The sequence below is a fragment of the Electrophorus electricus genome, chromosome 14 (genome assembly GCF_013358815.1).
Source record: "Electrophorus electricus isolate fEleEle1 chromosome 14, fEleEle1.pri, whole genome shotgun sequence".
NCBI lineage: Eukaryota > Metazoa > Chordata > Actinopteri > Gymnotiformes > Gymnotidae > Electrophorus > Electrophorus electricus.
The window spans coordinates 21,063,875-21,084,034 of record NC_049548.1 but is presented as its reverse complement, the minus strand read 5'-3'; the positions used below and the strand labels follow the sequence as shown (position 1 = coordinate 21,084,034).

Here is a 20,160-nt window from a genome sequence, read left to right as displayed (position 1 = left end):
TAAACTTTGCAGGAGGATCGTTAGGAATGAGATTGGCATCACAGTCCTCACTTCTCAACCAGCCATGCACACGTTTGCTCTGTATACACCTAAGCAAGCCTGCAAGAGCCCTGGGAAGCTCTGACGCGAAAGCATGGACTGGATGCTTGTTTCTGTGTATTGTGTTAACGACAACCTTTTGTACATGCCATTAGTGTTACGTAATACCAGTGGTCACCAGCTCCCTGCCTTTCTATAGAATTGAGTGTCTTCATCTGCCATACCAAATGCAGCTAATATAATCTAGAATCTTTAGAAGCACCTGATTATCATGATAAGGTGTTGTAGAACTGGACAGGAACTAAGCTCTACAGGAAGACAGATCTCGAAGAGGAGGGATTTTGACCTCTGGTAGACACCTATATATCACATACATGTATCTTTGTGTGTAGTACCACACAAACCCTGCTTGTTCCTGCCTGCCATGCATGGCTTCATGGTCTTGTATGTTCTGGCAGTCTGTGATGTGTTTTATAACCTGTGCTATGACCATTTCCCCATTATGTAAGATCATTTGTATCTTTTCCTATAAAACTGTAAAACACACCCACTAGGTTCCAGCCAGAGAGCAACTCTCAGCAAACCCTGAGAAACTATATGTCAAAAATGTTCCTGCCCAACATCTCTGAACAATGTAGACTTGTACAGTTTCTCAGAGCTATTCTGACTTGCACTTATTATTTTTTAAAATTGTACTTTGCAACAGTTTTGAAGATTTTGCAACTTGAAATTCAATATATCGGCAGTGTCAAAGTTTGTGGTGATAATTACATTCTTAGTAATTATATTGTTAGCTGGAACATAACACAATTTAGTTGTCTAGAATGACATCCTGTATATCTATGATATTAGCAGTCTGATTGTGGGCAGCAGTCTGAACATGTAAGCAATCATTTTAATCTTGTCTGTTACATCTGTGCTGTGAAATATTTTTTTTTATATTAATTCTTCATTTTCTTTCTCTCTTTCGACCACTGCCCATGTCCTGCCACCCCGGGCTCTCTGCACATTCCTGCTGTAGATTCTCTGGGCAGCTTGGACATTCCTATCGTTAATTTGGGTGACTTTCACAGTGAGGGCACTGACGACCCCATCAGGATTTTTGTGGCAGATTCTGAGTCTAACAGCAGCATTGATTCTTCGGAGGAGTCGGAGAGCACTGCTCTATGACATCATGAGGCTCCTCCCACATCCCTGCACTGTTCAGGAAGCCTCTGCTCTCTCACATCTGCACAAGAGAAGAGTTCTGCATCCGTTGCTGCTACTGGGCCTATTGCAATATTTGCCATTCCATCATCTAAAGCTAGCACTGACTAAGGAAACATTGCTACACAGAAAATTGAGTAATTAAAAGAATAATTAAGAGAATAAGTGTAATTTCCATAAAGTAGTGGATTGATCACTTTTTATTATGCTTTATTTTATTGTTACTACAATTTGTAATTGCCTTATCTGTGATTTTGCAGTTTTGCCTTGAGTTCTGTAAAGTTTTACTTGAAAGTGAGGTGTTCATCTGTGCTCTGCTGGGTGGATCCCTATAAACAGTAACCCAGTTTTGATTCAGCACAAGTCTCCTACGTTTAGGATTAGGCTTGGGGTTGGGGTTAGGGAAGGGTTAGGGTAGGCTTAGAGTAACTTTAACCCCAAGTCCTGCACTAAAGTTCTGAATTAGAATAGACTTTGTAATCCTGAGTCAAATTGCCAGCTTTCCTGTTATGTTCTATTATGGATTTAACCAACTGTCCAGATTATATCAAAACCAGAACTACAATCTGCTGATGCAAATAAGTCACTGATTGGGGATATTAAAAACTGTGGTAATAGATAGGCTTTGGCTATGGGTGGATCTGAGTAATCTTTCAGTCCTGTGTTTTTACTATGTCAGATAGGAGAGGAGTTTCTATTTTTTAGCTTGACAATGATGTTAGAACATGTTTGATATCTGTCTAGTGCTCTAACCCACTGACACATTGAATGCTGGTGTATTGTCTAATAGTTTCTAAATTTGTAAGTTTAGCATTAGAGGCACGGACACATGACATACATTATCGACCCATAAACATAATGACTTGAGAGAGAGTGTGTGTGTTGTATTATCCTAAAGCAGATGCTCTAATCCTAGTTCTGAAGGACTGCAGAACTGTTTAGTGTTGTTTCTGCTGCTTCAGCAAACCCTTTATGCACTGTTGCATTGAGCTAAGTAAATCAGATAGGGTGCTGGCTCTTTCTAAGGGTGGTGTGATAGAAGTTAATAATGAAACTGCATTTTGATGAATTGCAATGAAAGGTTTTCTGACCCACTGATTAAAGAATAAGGGGAATCAATAGAAAGGGCTCAGTGAGAGTTAGAGTTAATAATAATTGGTGGTAAACTTTAAATGTAATTGAAAACATTGTATAGGAGAATAGTTTCAGAATGAGGGAAGTTGCTGATTAATGCTGATAAATCTTAGGGTTAGGTTAACCTTAACCCTAATCCTAGGGTTAACAATAACCCTAATCCTAGATTAATGTATAACCCATGCCAATAAGTGTTTCTCGTTGAACTCATCTATATGTACATACTCTGTACACAGAAAAATGTATATAATCTATAGGGAAATGTATAAATTTATTTATAAAAACACAAAATCTTATACACACACTCTCTCTCTCTCTCTCACACACACTCACACACACTCTACTGGTGGTGGTTTTTACTATGAACAATATTTTACCACAATGCAGGTTTGTTCTTTGCACTGGTATCAGACTTGCTGTTCTTGCTGTATGAGGTACTGGTGTTGGCATGTGTCCCATTTTTGCTCTTCACTTTAAACAAGTGAACCCTCACACAGCCTCAGTAGCTCAAGATGTATATGTGATTGGCAAGAGAACATGTGTATACATGTGTTCATGGCTTCTGTTACATGGCCTTATACTGTAAAGCACAGATTTTGTATGTGGTGTATGTTGAGCAGAATGTCTCTGCCAGTTTCTTGTAATATCCACAATCTCCCGTTTTAAAGTTCCTTTTGTCTAATCCGCTTCCCCTTTGCACATAGAGGGTTCTTGAGAAGTTAAAATTTGATAGAACATGATGTGACGAGAAAGCAGCTGTGCTCTGTGAGAGTGGTGCGTCGCATGCATATGATGAGCGGGCTTTTTGAGATGGGGGTAACACATTTTATATGGCGGTTTTGTATTCATATTGGCTTAGTAAAGCTCCACGACAGTGTGTGCATATGTTTGTGGAGCACGTCTTTGAAAACAGAAGGCAGAGTTCTATTGTGTTTTGTTGGTTATACAGTTTTGATACATTGTCATGTGTATGTGCTGTAATGTAAAACATAACTGAAAATGTCATGATTTTAGCTGCTTTTTTGAGATAGAACATTGGATGTCCCAGGAGCAAGATATCTATAAAATTTTGTCTTCAACTCTTACAGCTCTTCTAGGTCTGCATAGTGCACTATTCACAGTATGAAGTACATTATAACTTACAGTGCACCAGTATTCAGCCACCAGGCTGAAGAGCATCTGCTCAGTTGTAGCAGTGCCGCCCTAGTGGGAACATCTAGAACAGCCTTTGTATGCCTGGATCTGATCAGCAGGGATTAAACAGACCAAAACCAACAGTATGATTCTGCAGCACACAACACATTACCTGCATTTGTATAGGTGAAGTGATGATGTTTATGATTCTCCTTTTCCATGGTATTTATTTTCTTTATATGAAAGGTTTTATGCTGAAGCTTGGAAAAAACTAAAGGGGTCAAATCAAATGGAATATACACATGTACACACAAACACACAAGCACTCATATATTAAAAAAAAAAATCAGTTTGTTTATATATATATATATATATATATATATATATATATATATATATATATATATATATATATAATCTCCAAAGAAGAATGTAGTTGAGTAACTGCAGTGTACTATAGTAAGAGATGTAGAAAAATTTAAAGATTTTAGTAAAGTACAGTTTACAGGGTTTCTTTTAGACAACAAATGTGTTGTAAGGACTCTGGAGTTGCTAAAGTAAAAAATGATCCAGAACATGATTAAAAATGCACTTTTATTTATATTAGTTTGAATGTTTCTTTCACATATTTGTTTTATTAGTCCGATGTGGTAGAAATTTATTTATATGAAATTGATGATGTTTACAAGATGCTCGGAAGATACTCCAATGAATGCCAAACAGGTTCTGCAAAAAGATTGAAAAATACAGTTCAGTTCAACATTACAAGTAACAAAAATAAGTAAAACAATAGAATTAAATCAGTATGCTTGACAAAAAAAGATACTTATTTTATGTTGACAGAAATCTAAAGTCTAAAATGATGGTAAAATGGTTTAAAATTTGAGATTATGTTGGAACAGCTGATTCTTGATTATAATAAAAGATTAAAATAAAAATTTCAGGAGTGTTACATGCAGACAGAAGTGAAGAAACCATTATAGAAATTGAGAGGTAACCTAAAGTATTTGCTAAGAAAAATTCTATATTTATTTAAATAGCTATATTTTACATTTCATTACTATTTGTACCACCACCCTCATTCATTAAATCAGCTTGTTGTGGCTCCAACACAAAACCTATAATGTAGTTCAGATGAATGTAAGTTATGTTACAAACATAATGGTGTTCAACAATGACAGAAAACTATGCCTTCAGAGGATTAGGAATCAAATACTACAAAGAACATTTGTTGCTATTTTGCAGATTAGTAGATGTGGTTACCAAAAGGTTACAATGTGGCAGTGAGTAAATTTTCATGTTATTATTTTTTCTTAATAATATATTCCAAACTTTACATAATAATTATCTGAAATAGGTTGTTTTTCTTTTATGAAAAAGTTTGTCAGAGATTGTTCTGTTGTGCAAAGATGTGAAACCCTAACAACTTCTTATCATCACATCACATGCAGTCAATAATAAATATATTGACATTCTTGTGTAGGGGATATTGTTCACCTGAGTCCAGTAGCACAGTGAGGGGGCTATGGTAAACTTGCAGATACTGAAGAGGACTCAGGAGCTCATTTCTCTTTAGCAGCATAAGCAAAACATCCTGTGGGATGATCAGCTCAGGTGCTTCCTCCTCTAAAGTCTCCAGGGAAGGCTTGGTACCTGGCCCCTATAGAATATACAGCATGCAGTGTAGGTGACATCTGGATGCAGTGATGAATCCTGGGATTTTTAGAAGTCCGGTGTTACTGAGCTCAGCCAGTCCATGGATCATTCTTGTTTCTTTATTTTCTATTTCCCTTTTGCGTTTACCTTTGTAAAATGGTTTTCTGACAAGTTCTCTTGTTTCTTGAATCTTTTTACAGTACAGGTTGATGAGGCTAAATTAAGATTTTAACAGAGAATGGAATTTGGGTAGTATATACAAGACTTCACTCTAAAAACAGGGTAAACTGAGAATTAAAATAGTAAATAATAATTAAAAAATGATTGTATTTAAATCAGCTTCATTAGATTTCCGTTATTGTGATGGTTAGTTTTTTATGTATAAAGTGTTTCAAATGTAAATACACACCTTTTTTTTTAGGATGTAGCTTCCCATTCTTAAGGCCAGATCCAGTGTGTGGCTTATAAGTTCCTGAGTGCTGTGGTGGGCAGAGGTATCAGGGAGATTGGTGCTGGCAGGTAGTCTTAGGGTAGTGCAGTTCCACTGAAAATAAAGCCTGCTGGGAAGATCATGGGACAGCAGCAGCAGTCTGGGTTCCACTGTAAGGTAACTGTGGGATATGCACAAAAACTGTGAAAATTGACTGTCTGCAGTAATTCCATAAACCCCAAACCACAGAGCAAAAATCTATTAGCATTTTGTGTTTTGTAGGGATTGCAGAACCATTTTGGATTCAAGCAGTGAGAACTTTTATTTTATCATATTTAGTTTTATTTTAGCAATATAGTCTCTGCTTCAATTTCACTTGGGTATTACTTGGTTTAGTTCAGCACCAGTCTTCAAATAATTTGTGGCATTAACACCAACAGATAAGGGTTCACATTTCATGCAAAATCATAATGCAATTTTCAGTATTTGTAAGCTTCATTTTTTTTTATAAGCTGCATCTAAAAATGTCACTGATCTTACTTGTCAGCATTTTCCTGCAAACTTTTCAGGTCTTCCAGAACAGACACAAGTATCTCAGATGAACACTGTAGGAGAAAAAAGGAAAAGCAGTTTTACAAACTAACCCTAACTCATTACATTTTGAGTTATGGTGGTTTCAAAGTGGTTTTAAAGTTGTTTGAACTCACTGTTTGAGAAGCACATTTTGTTTATACTTTTAATTCCTGCTCAGACCAAGAGGTCATATTAAATGTCATGCTTAAAAGATCAATTATAGTATATAATGTATACCAGTGACCTAACTGAAATCAAACTAATCGAATGTATTTGCAGCCAAAACTAATGTACAGTCTATATTAATATTAAGGACCAGTAATTTACAGTTAAAAAAATAAAGAAATACAAATTTAAAAAAGAGTGCAGGGTAGTCCGTTATCACACATCACCTTTCAGAAGTGAATGTGTTTGAAACATCAGCTGCTAAAAAAAATTAAAAGAATAATAAGTTTCAAGCCCACCGAGCCCGATAGTGTCACTGAATGATTACTGCTATGTTAGGTAGAAAACTAGGGTTAGGCTTAGGCTTAGGCTTAACGGTAGATCTCTGTGGTGTATAGAAAGCTGGCAGGGTTAGGGTTTAGGGTTAGGGTTAGAGTTAGACCTCTATAGTGTGTAGAAAGCTAGCAGAGTTAGGGTTAGGGTTAGACCTCTATGGTGTGTAGAAAGCTAGCAGTGCTAGGGTTAGGATTTAGGGTTTAGGGTTAGCGTTAATGTTTAGGGTTAGACCTATTCTAGAAATCTAGCAGGGTTAGGGTTAGGGGTGAGGGGTTAGGGTTAGGTTTAGACCTCTATGATATGTAGAAAGCTGACAGGATTAGGGTTATGGTTAGGGGTTAGGGTTTAGGGTTAGGTTTAGACCTCAATGGTGTGTAGAAACCTAGGGTTGGGGTTTAGGGTTAGGCCTTTATAATGTGTAGACACCTAGCAGAGTTAGGGTTAGGGTTAGGGTTAGACCTCTATAATGTGCAGAAAGCAGGCTGGATACAGCAGCAGCAGCCCTGTGATGCTCTCGCCAAGGCAACACCTCTGAAGTCTCTGGTTCAGCCTCTCATAGTGACCTGAATATCACAATGGAGAAACATTGATTAGGAAAATGGGTTCTGTACTGATTAATGTTAGTGTATGTAAATGTGTTTGTGTTTTATTTATTTATTTTTTACCTTATTATTATTGTGGTTTTTAAACCCTACAAGCTCATGACCAGATGTGCAGTAATGAAATAACAGATTCACTTGTATATAGAGAATTCTTAAAATAAGATGATAGGAGTTGTTTGTCATTGCTATGGTAACAGTATCTGCTGAGCAATATCTAGCAGTAATTCATAATTTTGGAGGTAGTTCATTATCTTACATATCAGGTTTTGGTTGTCCAATAATCCGTGAGGGAGATGTCCAATGACAATAAGACGATGTAACATGAACTACTGGATGGTGGGGGAGGAGCAGGGGTGGGGGAATTATAGAAGAAAAAGTATAGAATCCATAAAACATGCAAGACACTGCCAGTGAATCACAGCATGCTGGCACAAATAACTGCAAATTTACCCACAAACAAAAGGTATAAAAACCTACAGTAATTACATATGCCATGTACAATAAAATTATTCTTTAGTATATTATCTGCATGAATTAAATGGTAATGAAATGATTAACACAATACCAGCAGATTATTTAGAAAATATAAAAAACTTTTTTGATATAAGATATTCTCAAGAACAGTTAAGGGATATATTATTTCTGCCAGTTCTGATCTCTTAGTTACACAAACCATTTCCTCCTGTGGTTTGAGAGGCCTCCTAAAGGCTACAAACTGGTCCTCCCTTCCTCTTCCTCTTCCTCCAGCTCCTGCTCTGGCTGAGAGCTCAGCCTTGCAGGGCCCATACTGTGGGAGCTGGGGTTAAGTTTGGCTGGGTTGAGTTTAGGTTTGGATTAGCTGTTCTTGGTGCAGCTGGGGTTTGCTCTGATCATCCTACTGCTGCTAGGTGCTCAGAATCAAACTGCCAGAGCAATAGCCATTCTCACTGTGTTTACTACCACCAAGAGATCTCCAGGAGACCTGCTGCCTTCTCACTGTGTTTACTACCACCATGAGATCTCCAGGAGGCCTGCTGCCTTCTCACTGTGTTTACTACCACCATGAGATCTCCAGGAGGCCTGCTGCCTTCTCACTGTGTTTACTACCACCATGAGATCTCCAGGAGGCCTGCTGCCTTCATGCCCCCAGTGGCAATAAGGCAAACTGATCCATGGTTTAATCATGCCAAACCCATAGTATATGTCATAGTATTGACAAAATCATGACAAGTTTTCTAACTAAAAGAACTAAAATAAAAACTTATTTTTCCACCCCATTAGGACACATCACATGCTGCCAAACAACCTTGCCCACACAGTGGCACACTATTGTCTAATAGATGTGTTTGGAAACTTGACTCACCATAGTGACTTGCTACCCATCTCCCACCTCTGTGGGTGCATGCACACACACATTCATGCACACATTTTGGAGTCACTTGAATGTGTAAGTGTTATAGTAAGTGTTGCCAGTCAAATGTTTGAAAAATGTTTGACAATGTTGAAAAAATATTGAGAAAATAACATCCATTGCTGAGATATTTGAGATATTTGGTATAACTTCCAAGAATATCAGGAGAAACGGTCATTGTTTATACAGAGAAGTCAGAACACTCTGGACAAACCTTTCTCCCAGCCCTGAAAGTCTCCTCCAACGTTGTGTAGAGAGATATCCTGTCCTCCAGTGCCGATATGACAGGTTCTAAAGCTACAGCCTCAGTCTCCACGATCGAAGAAGCCATGATCTGCCTGTGTGTTTGAGCTGGTTGCTCAGCAACAGCTGTAACTGTGAGGGTGGGGTGGCAAGTGGTTGTGGACATGGGGGAAGGAGACAAGTTTACATTTCAGTAGCTTATATATGTATATATAAAACAACTAAATATATAGAAACATGCAAAGGAATATTATGTGCAGTAGTACACCCTCCAGAAGAATAAGTGTTACAATGACTGTTCTGAATTTTCCCAGTTATTGTCGGGTTTAGGGTTATTATACAAATCTTTTATTTGTTAAAATATAGAAATAATATACAGTGTAAACCCAACATTTATAGTACACAGAGCATTATCATAACCCAAAAATGTAATAATGTACAGTTTTCACCCAAGCAAGTTAACAGAACTTAGGGCATTAAACCTCTGGATTCTAAGTCTATTTTTTCATATATTCTTAAATTCACCATTATCACAACTCTGTCACAGTAATTCCCCTGCTCTGCTCCACTGCTGGTCACGTACTGATACTCAAACATGCATAAGGGTCTCAGGTGTGTGTGTCTCTCTCTCTCTCTCACTCACCCACTCACCCACCCCCCTCCCATTGGATGATTCACTAAGGAAGTCACACCTCCTCCCAAGTCCTTCCCCTACCCATACAGGAATATACGTTCTAACAAAAAAAAAAAGAGTTAAGGTGTCTATCCCCCAAAAAACAAACTTCTCCCAGGGGCAGAAATACACTAGGCCAGAAAGTTCAAATTTTGCCACCATTTCTTTCTACCCAACCAACCAGACCTGTGTATAAGAGGTTTCTTTAATTGAGAAATATTAACGTGATTAAAGAAAATTTACGTTTTCAGTCTCATACTACATCAGTCTTTCTCCTCTTTTACTGTCTGTTCAGTGTCCTCTCAGACACACACTCTGCAGTCAGAGGTCATTGACTCACTCACTCTCACTCTCACTCACTCACTCTCTCTCTCTCACACACACACACAGACATACACAGAGAGACAGACACACACACACACACACACACACACAGACACCTCTCCCCGACACCTCTTCACTTCTTATCTGCCAGATGTACTCAAACAGGGCAATAAGCAAACTTTCAGAAAACATCACAAAGTTTCCTTTTATTTATTTTTTTCTGTGATCGCTAACCAGTGTGGTTACTCTATAAGTTTTATCACACAAGGTTCTTGTGCATTATCACACGTTGGGCCCTTAACACTTTTCACTGCGTTCCACATCTGAGAGTGGTATGGGGGGGGGGGGCCTAATTTACAACTTTTATCTGAAAACCATCTCTTTTCCCCACCTACATTTCTTTCTTAAAGCTGTGTTATCAGTACTTCACTCCTTTAGGTCACAGTCGTAATTGTAAGCGATACATCTGAAAACTTTGCCAAGACCTCTGAACGAACATGGACATGGCTCAGCAGTTATCAACAGGTACGTTCTTTTTATCCATTCATGTTATAACTTATATTAGTATAAGTTACTAAAAAGACTGACATGTATTTAACTACTTATTTAGCTAATGGTTGAAATACTTTATCATGTGTTGTATGATGTAAATCGTTGGGGACTAGCGTTGTAATTAATTTCAGGTCTACAATAAAACCTACAAGGCCTGTGCTGTCAGGGTCTGACATCGTATTAGAAAATGAATACGTTGGTCAGTCATCTTTTTTCCCCCGCCACATATTATCTAAACTAGAGCAAAATAGTAATGTTGTTTCACGAAAGTATTTTATGAGTTAGTCGAATGGATATTTCTACCGGTTGCATAACTTATTTGTATTTTATGAAACAATGAATATATATTATGTACACGCAATCATATCTACTCTTTTTGCGAGCTAGCTAGGAAAGGATATTGTCAATGTCTTTATTCTGATGATTACTGATCATTATGTAATATGAACATTGTGTTTTAGAGTACGTGAAACATTTTGATTGACTGAAACTCTTTTGATCGACAGCTATTCTTATTCTCTTGGCCAGCTAAATAGATTGCAGTTTTGTTGGTGACTTCAAAGACATGGTGTCGAATGGACAAAATGTTGTCTTTTCACATAGTTGCACTACAAATATGGCGGTCTTTTTTTTCCCATCTTCCTCTTCAGCATAGTATTGCCCCTAGCGAGACATGGGCAGTAGTAGCTATACTCCTTTATTTCTTAGTATCTTACCCTATCTAGTGGTTATGAGTGGTTTGGCTTGATTTATTTCTAGCGTTTGGATATAAATCTTTTAATTTTCTATTACAGAATAAGATAAAGTATAGTCAATCAGTGCTATCCTTTTTTGAGAAATTGTTTTTTTACTTTGAAGTAGGTGATTCTATTTACTTAAATTGAACATTAAATGATGTAACATCAATGCGTTTTGGTATAAAGGATACCATCGTGATGATCTTTTTTGCTCACGGTCTATAATTCTATTTTGTGTATTTCCGTAGGTTCAGACGATCAGGAGTTCTTTGAATCTGTGGAGAGAATTGCTGACCAAGGTAATTTCTTATTTGTGAACTTTTATACATTTTAATTTTATGTATTTTATTTATCATTTTAAATTTTTTGTTACTTTTTATCTGTAGATATAAGGACACAAGATGATGAAACAGTTCATATACGGAATGAGTTGATAACAGGTTAATCTATTCTGGAGCGAGTCTAACATATGTTAAAAGACCGCTTTATGTCTAAAAGTTTATGCAGTGCGTTAATTTGACACACAGAGGCAGAAGGGGTGAATCCCTCTACCATCATCCACTATTCATTGAGCCCTCCGGCAGAGCTAACACATTTTTCAGGGGGTCTCATACAACCGGCGACGTATGCAGCGGTCACTGCAGCTTATAACATATGTCTAAATAACTCAAGGCCTATTCATGCTGTTCAACCACTACCCTGTAGGCCACCATCACCATGTAAGAATATTTTTAAAAGCATGATTTTTAATCACATTTATACTACAATAATTGAATCAAATGCATTACTTTTTTCTAAGATGGCTCAGATGACTGGGGTCAGGAGTTGAGTCTGTACAACTGGGAGACTGATTTAAGAGTGCCTCCCCAATCATGTGAGTGGTCTGATAAAGAATTCTAACTACTGAAAATAATCCCTATTTTTCCACTCAATTCCTAAAGATGCTATCAGTTGTGTTTAGTCAACAGTGACATGTCGTATCAAGTCACACTTCGCCCATTTACTGTGCATATAGCCAGTGGTTATTTTTAACATCCAGTGAAGAGGATGAACACTAGAATACAAATCTTAATGGTGAGGTCAAATCCCAGCTCAGCATTGTGTTGATCATGTGGGGCGTGTGGAGCGCGTGGGGCGTGTGGGGTGAGGTGGGGTGGGGCCTGTCATAAATGCTTTTGACCTGTTTCAGTCTAATAGCCCTGAAGGGCAAAGATCTGCATAATCCATCTCAGTTGGGGAGTCTGAAAATTACATGGTTCATAAACTTTTTTTTTAATATCATAAAGTTTGATCCCTCTACTTTTTTTCAGTTTTTCTGTTTTCTATTGTACACTCAGTATTAGCAGGTTTTATAATTTTAATATCCAGTGCTTTATCCTTATGTTTTTACTGTTTTATAACTTGACTGTGTACTTTTTTGTTCTATGATTATAATTAATATTATTACTATCATCATCATCATCATCATCATCATCATCATCATCAGGTTTAGATTAATGACTTTATTGAGGCTTCATGTTATAATCCATGCCACATGATCATAATAATGATCTGAGCATAGTCTTCCTCCTCTTCATCACACTGTCTCAGTGTCTCTTGCTCTGTGTGTGTTGAGAATAAACTGATGTAAGTATCATGCATGAAACCAGAGGAAAGTCCAACCTCTCGTGTGCCACACGGGTTTCTATGGCTGCTGCTCCCAGATGGGACCCCTGTCCATTTTAACCTCAATCCTGGCAGCAGCATTGGGGTGGCCTCCCCTCTCTCACCCCTTGTTGCAAGTTTGCTGCAGCGCAGACATGGTTTGACATCATGACGCTCAAGATTTTTGCAATGCTCAACTGTCAGAAAAACGTCCTCGCATTGCTAAAAAGAAGTGATCATCTTGGAGGCATATCATTCCGATGGATCGGACAATTTGGAACTGATTCCTGATTCCCATCACTTCATGGTTGAAGAAGCTGATTGTGTGTTGGGGAAAACAGATGTTCTTCATAAGTGGCTGTGAATGGACTTGCTTTCACTGTTAACATGTGTTCTTTGTAACATCAAGCCTTCTCAGATTCATTATTGATTTTATTAGTTTTGGGTTTACGGTCTATTACAAAAGTGGTACTTTTTGTATATTGTTCCAATCCAATGCGCCCTCATCTTCTTTTCACAGAGAGCCACAATCGCTGCAGAAATCCTTTTCCCTTACGTTTTGATTTACGTTTTCCTTTGGTTTGCTGCTTCTGCTCTTTCTGGAAGCCTTTCAGCCTCAACATCTCCATCATTCTGCACAGTCTACGCTCCCTCTCCCGGCGCTTTCGTCTTTTCTTCCGTTCCTTTTCCTGTTTAATATGGTGCTTAATTTTCCTTTGCAGCTGTTTTTCCTTTGCTTTTCTCTCTTTCTCTCTTGCATTTTCCTCAGATTTCTTAGTCCTTATCAGGACATTCCATAGATTTTTCCACCACTTCCTTTCATAGGTTCCTTCACATGTCTGCTGAACTTTTTCATCCTCTTCTTCCTCCATAATCACTGTCACTCCTTCATCCTCCTCCATAATTACTGTCAGCCCTGTTCTGCAATACGGGACGTGTGTACTAGACACAAACTTTTTGTGCTGCCTCCGGGCAACAGCAATGGGGCGCTTGGGGGTTTCCGTGGCTGCAGGTCGCAGGGGGCAATTAAGAGCAGCCCTGCCTGGCTTTTGGAGGATGGATGGGGGAGTCCTGGTGGGATGCAGCGTTGTAACCACTCTAGGGAAGTTGAACCTGATTCTTTCCCACTGTGGAAAAAGTGCATAATATTTAGCATTCTTATTACACACATGCGCAAAAACACTAACACACAGAAAAGCAATCTGACATGACCAACACCACATTGCTCGTCGAGTTGTGAAGTTGTGCTGTAGGCATAAGACATCTCCTTATTTCTGTCTAAAATCACCCTCTGTCTATAGTATGACATTGACTGTATGTGACTGCAGTGGAACTGAAGGTTTCATTTTGGTGTTCCTACTTTCTCCAGTTGAGCTTTCAGGGACTTCAGTTCATCTTTGAGCTCCACATTCTCCAAGTTCTTTTTAATTGTTCCTTTTCTTGTCTGATGGACTCCTTCATACTCTTCTTCCATCAGAATTATTGCCTCCAATTCATCCACTCTCATCTTAACGTGGGAAATCCAGTCTCTCTGAAGGAATGAAAACAACAAGACACTGCCTTATGAGTGGACATATCTTAGCCACAGCAAACAATGAGCCCCTCCTATTATAATAACACTTTCTAACATGTATTCAGACATTGATTCAAATTACTTCATTCTGTTTACCATGGCATTAAGCATGGGACGGTTTGAGAATGCCAACTCCAGACAGAAAAACAGAAAACATATAGTAGAGATTATGCATAAAATGACTACTGTATGAAAATAGCTTATGACACATTTACTCACAACTGCAAAATCAGCTGCTGCATCACTCTCCTCATTCAGTGTGCGGGCTCTGCCTGTCTTGGCAGTCGTATACTTCACCTCTGGCAGCAGCGATCTATCATGCAAGCTTTCCTTACTAGATGCAAACTTTGTATGCCGACTCCGGGCAACGTCAGAGCTGCGATTGGAGGTTTCTGTGCCCACAGGTAGCAGGAGGCAGTTAGGCTCATTAAGCGCAGCCTTGCCAGGCTTTTGGAGGATGGATGAGGGAGTCCCGGTGCGCTGTAGTTGTGGAAACACTGTGGCGAAACTGGACTTGACTCTTTCCCACTATGAAAAAAGTGCATAATATTTAGCATTCTTTTTACATACATGCATAAACACACATACACCAAGATGCACAGAACAGCAATTTTACAGCATCAACAACACATTGTTCTTCGAAATGTATAGGAGCTACAATTACTCAGGAACTGCACAATAGTTTCCACTAGGTGTAAAAAAAACCTCTCCTTTTCAGACCGACAAAAAGTCGTCAGACAATATACATCGAGTGTGCGACTTTTTTCCTAAAATGTCACAACAATGTTTGACAACTTACTAAAATAAATTATTAGCTTCAATAAAGCTTCATTATTAAAGGCTAAATAACATTATCTCCATTGCCATTAGGCTAAAAAGCTATCCTGGGGAAAATACTGCAATAAGCTTAAAAAATATTATGCTTTCTTTAATGCACAAACGTTCATTTATACTTACGATTTTAACAGCACTTACGAATTTTTCTAGCAGTGAAAGGATACCACCAATGATTTGCAATGCAAACATAGTAGTCCATGCCAGAAGACACTGAACCATCACTATCAGCATGCAACTCATAACTGCATCAAAACTCCACATAAACTTCAGTTCAAATAAAACCTGTGGAACAAGGGAAACCACAAAGGTCATTTTCAGATAATGGGGCAAAGCATTGGAAATCCCTGTGTTGTGCACTGTTCATTTGCTGCTCATTATTATTCCCAGCCTCTGTTCGTAGTCCAAGTCTCATGTTTTCTATTGCCAGTATTAGTTAAGTGTTCTTGTCATTGCTTGTGTTATTGTTTTAGCCTCCTTCCACTTTGTCTTCATCTGTGTTGTTTACTTTTGTTCAGCATGTTCTCTCAGCCTCTTTGTATCATGTATTCTATGGCATTGGGCTGGTGTAGTGATTATGATTCTGCATCAGCCCTTAATAAATCTTGCGCTTCTCCACGTATGCGTTCACCTTCCAACCGTTCATCGTTACACAGATAAAAAGGAATTTAAGGCTTTATTGAACAAAGTAAAGACTGGATTAAACAATACAACCCACTACAGGTGAAAAGGCAGGAACCATAATATCAGGCATAGGTTGAAAGAAGAAAACAAGCCATAAAGTGTAAACAAGGTTCAGACACGCTCGCTGTGCAGAAAGAGACTTCGCAACTGGAACACAGACCAGGAGGTTTTATACACGCGCGTTAATGAAGGTACCAAGTAGCAGGTGTAGTTAGATCTGCAGGCACTGGCATGTCCATCCGGAGTGGAGGGGGTGACATGGTGCATGACAGACTTAAGAAATGTGGCCGTAAAACCTTCCGTGAACCTTTCAGTCCGACTTGATTTCTTTTCAGTAAACACTCGTGCACAAGGACGTGACTTTGAGAGCCAGCTGAATTGAATGGATGCCCGGTCCTCATGCTCGTCCCCAGGGCTGGTGCACCAACTGGGATTAACTGCCAAACTGGCAGAAACTGAGACCATTTTTCATAGAGAGGTTTAAGCCTGTTGCACCAAGACCAGTAGCGATGCATGCGCTCGTTTAAAACTTGGAACGTATGCCCATTGCTAAGCAACCTGCACTATTACTAATTGCATCTCTCATATAAACAAATGATATTGTTCATATAAACCATGCTGAGCTCTAAACAAAGCTGCTTAACAACAGTTACGTGACTAATGTGCTCCCGAGTCTCTGAATCAGGCCTCACGCTGCTTTATTCTAGCTGAACATGTAAAGCTGATATGATGTCGCCATCACGCGCACCTGCTGTTGGAGAGTTTAACTCTGTTCCCACAGAAAAGGGAGCTGTGAAGCCTCACCTTACACCTGCTCCCACATAGGCCAACATTTATGCCGCTCTTAGGAGAAACTCAGGTTGTGATCGGTGCTAAAATCTCACATCAGCAGTGTGCGAATCGGAAAGTTCGTGTACGATCACAAGAGTCGCGTGTTTTGTCTTTAGCACGTGGACGTGTCGGTTTTTGGCTTATAATCTCGAGCTCACCGGGTGAACGGCTTATCCATAATTAAGTCAACAACAACACAGCCTACTAGAAACGACTTCAAATAAGCTTGACTCTTTGGCGTTTATTTATGCATGTGGTACATCTACCTGGATCGCTAATGACAGTCTGGCTAATTTCCGCTAGCTGGAGAGAGAGTTAGAATTAGACAATGACCAAGTTTATCCAGCCGTGGCCTTTTCCCTCTTCTACAATCTGATTTATAGCGCTTGGACTCTTTCACAAAATGTCTTTTAGTCCGAGGCCAAGACATTTCCAAGCTGTCTGTCTTCATTTATGTGTACTCACCTTTGGGAAAGTTCCTGCCTCAGATCAGACACGCTCCAAACTGCATGAACGCTTCACAACTTCTTTAATGACCATCATGCAAAATGACCCCTATTTATAGATTTATATTCATAGATTTATATTTAGTTTTATTACACACATAGTGACATCATAGGGCTAGACTGTGATGTCATAATACCACGTGACAGTGAAGGCACTTATATGTAGAACTGAACGAAATACTCAGAGGGACAGTTAGTTAATTTCACAGACATGTTTTATGAAAAATATTTCACAAATTTTAGAATACAAATGAATTTCAGGGCTTTATAGTTATTATAGTGAATTAGCCTCACCAGGCCTGCCATGCTAAGCTAATAGCCTGTGTTTGATTCATAAGCACTGAACATCAGGACACTGAGTTGGGCTTCATTCTCTCTCACTGAGACTTCATGTATAGGCAGCGCTGTACTGCCCCGTTCTCTTCCTTTTCCCCCAACTTCTTTATAAGGGTTCTTTTACTTGTCTGTTGGACTCCTTCATCCTCTTATTCTTCCATAATTACTGCCTGTAATCTATATATAATAGGCTGTAATAAGCAATAACAGATTTTTCTCCAACTTCTTCATAATGGATCTTTCACTTGTCGACACCCTGTGACACACACTGGCTTTCATCACTGTTACTGTATGATGATATAAACACTGTACATATGGTCAATGTCACACTTTAGGCATGGGCACACATACACAGACAGACACATGGCCACACGCACACACACGCGCACACACACACAGACAGCCACACAAATGCACAAGCCCTTTACTTTAATATCCTGTATGCAGGCATGTTACCTTCTATTCCACCAAGCACAGAAGTAACATCGTATTCACAACATGACAAATATAAGTGCTTTGGAAATTCAGCATAATATTTATCCCTTACTTTCTTTATTTGAAAGGTAGACTGGAAGATATGCAGATGTACAAGTAGCTGGGGGGGATTACTGTCACACTGGTACAAACATCAAAGTTTGTTTTGGGTTGCCAGATCTTCCAAAAGTCTTATCTATTCTAGTTCCTATTATAAAGTTTGTGTTCCCAAAATGATTCCTCATACCTGCCCTTGTGCAGACCTTGGTAGCCCTGCTTGTCAGTGGGTTCAGTAAGACTTTTATAAATGGTTCCTTGCTACTAGAAGCAATCTCAGCCAGACTAACAGGCATGGAATTCATGCAGTGTTGCAGTTTGCTTCCATGACAGCAGGAATAATGCTCCTATTTACGACAAGCAAGTTGCCAAGAATGCCTTAAGATCTTTTTCCAATTTTGACCACATTTGTCCAAGTTTGGAGTTGGAATGGATGGAGCTTGAGGGCTGTTTCCAGCTGTGTCAGACTCCACTGCCCTTACTCGTCATCCATCATCCAATAGACTCCCACATCTAATCCTGCTTTTTCTCTTTCGGGTATCTTTCTGAGTCTCTTAAGTTCACTCTCTCATTCACTCAACAAAATATCACCCATCAACTCTCGGTTTCTGTTTCCATTCTTCTTCATCTTTCATTCTCCCTCTCTGTCCCTCTCCCTTCATTTGTCTCCCCATTTTCTCTCTTCCCTTTCTTTCTCTCTCTCTCTCTCTCTCTCTCTCTCTCTCTCTCTCTCTCTCTCTCTCTCCCTCTCCCTCTCCCTCTCTCTGTGTCTCTCTTGCTCAGGGTGTTCTGGGATTGAGAGGTTGTTCTGGACACTTGAGGACTTTTTATGAGAACACACACACACACATTCAGTTCAATTCAATTGTGCCAAAGCTTTAGTGAAGAAATTACTGCTAACAATGATAGTAAGTACAACAATAATATAACTACAACAACTCCTATTACCAATAAACAATAATAATAATTATAATAATATAGGGGGTAAATATAGGCAATGGTGTGGTAATTTGGCTGAAATCCAATTTGTCTTTTACTCAGGATATTGTGTTTAGTAAGGAATTTCAGAAATCTAGAATTTAAAATGCTACACTACACATTATCTTCCCTAGGTTACTGTTCACACAGATGCCTCTGTAATTCTTAGTGTCGAATTTATCTCCGGATTTAAAGATTGGTGCTATTAATCCTTGGTTTCAGATTTCAGGGAAAAAACCTCCATTCAGGTTAAACAGTTTTAGAATAGCCAAATGAAATTTAGAGCTTGAAAAGTTTATCATTTTATTTAGTACACTGTCAGGCCCACATGCCTTCTTTGATTTTAGTTTGTTAATTTTCTCCTGAAGTTTCTGCTCAGTAATTGAGAAGTCTAATGGTTTTTGATTAGCCAATTGTAGCACCTCCAGTTTTTGCTTTATAGGATTTTGTTGAAGATTTGCATTTGATTCTACTGTCTGGAAGAGAGTTTGGAAATGGTTTGTCCAAATGTCCCCATTTTGTATTTCCAGTTCTTCCTGATCTCTTTTTTAAGTTTATTCCACTTGTCCAAAATTGACCAATTGCCAAGACCAATTATCTTTTTTTAGGTTTGGTTTTTGATGCACCCTTTTGTTTTAATGTTGGTTTTGCTGGTGTCTTTTCTAAGAACACATTTAGATGTTTTACTGCCAGATTGAGTCTTGTATACTTTGAACACATGTGGTGTCCAGAAAGGCATCTAAAAGTATTTGAATTTAGGCAGTACTGATTTCTTTCTGGAATTGTTCTGTGCTGTTTTGGGCCCATCTGTATGGTCACCTAGTGTTGTACAGCTTACTGGGCTGTGCGAGTGCAGTGTTAGTCTCTGTCCTATTCTTGAACACAGCAATCTGGCTGTGATCAGACAGAGGGGTTTGTGGTTTAGCAATGAATGCACTGAGAGAGAAATGGTCTAAATTTGTTATTACATAATCTACTGTACTATTCCCAAGAGGTGAGCACAACATGTATCTTCTTAAGGAGTCCCCCCAGTGTCCTACCATTGACGA

The 20,160-nt window shown here is 38.8% G+C and overlaps 2 protein-coding genes across 9 annotated transcripts in view; one reads left to right on the top strand and one right to left on the bottom strand.

Moving 5' to 3' along the window:
• The window catches only part of arhgap44 (Rho GTPase activating protein 44), a 33,306-nt gene extending 29,459 nt beyond the window's left edge, over positions 1-3,847 (top strand). For 5 of the 8 annotated variants that reach the window (XM_027031537.2, XM_027031536.2, XM_027031534.2 and 2 more), the window contains one exon: positions 1,061-1,294. In XM_027031537.2, coding sequence (XP_026887338.2) covers positions 1,061-1,209 — 149 coding nt within the window. In that variant the 3' untranslated portion in view covers positions 1,210-1,294. Of the gene's footprint in view, positions 1-1,060 lie in introns of all 8 variants that reach the window. The other 3 variants (XM_027031535.2, XM_027031540.2, XM_027031538.2) reach the window with 3 other exon arrangements.
• A 143-nt stretch (positions 3,848-3,990) lies between these two features.
• On the bottom strand, positions 3,991-8,990 carry LOC113591148 (testis-expressed protein 47). Its single transcript, XM_027031547.2, has 7 exons — positions 8,880-8,990; positions 7,532-7,601; positions 7,133-7,236; positions 6,140-6,204; positions 5,579-5,780; positions 5,011-5,173; positions 3,991-4,239 (listed from the first exon to the last, which is right to left on the bottom strand). The coding sequence occupies exons 2-7, from the start codon at positions 7,596-7,598 to the stop codon at positions 4,196-4,198; spliced, it is 645 nt and encodes a 214-aa protein (XP_026887348.2). The 5' UTR covers positions 7,599-7,601; positions 8,880-8,990; the 3' UTR covers positions 3,991-4,195.
• Positions 8,991-20,160: the final 11,170 nt, after the last annotated feature.

Bases quoted from the DNA above. Each gene is read 5' to 3' on its own strand.
- LOC113591148 (XM_027031547.2), bottom strand. From the start codon at position 7,598: ATGTTACATCGTCTTATTGTCATTGGACATCTCCCTCACGGATTATTG. The intron at 5,781-6,139 runs GTAAGATCAGTG...CATATCCCACAG, and splicing joins TTGCAGGAAAATGCTGACAA to TTACCTTACAGTGGAACCCA. The intron at 5,174-5,578 runs GTGTGTATTTAC...TATATTCTATAG, and splicing joins GCTACATCCTAAAAAAAAAG to GGGCCAGGTACCAAGCCTTC.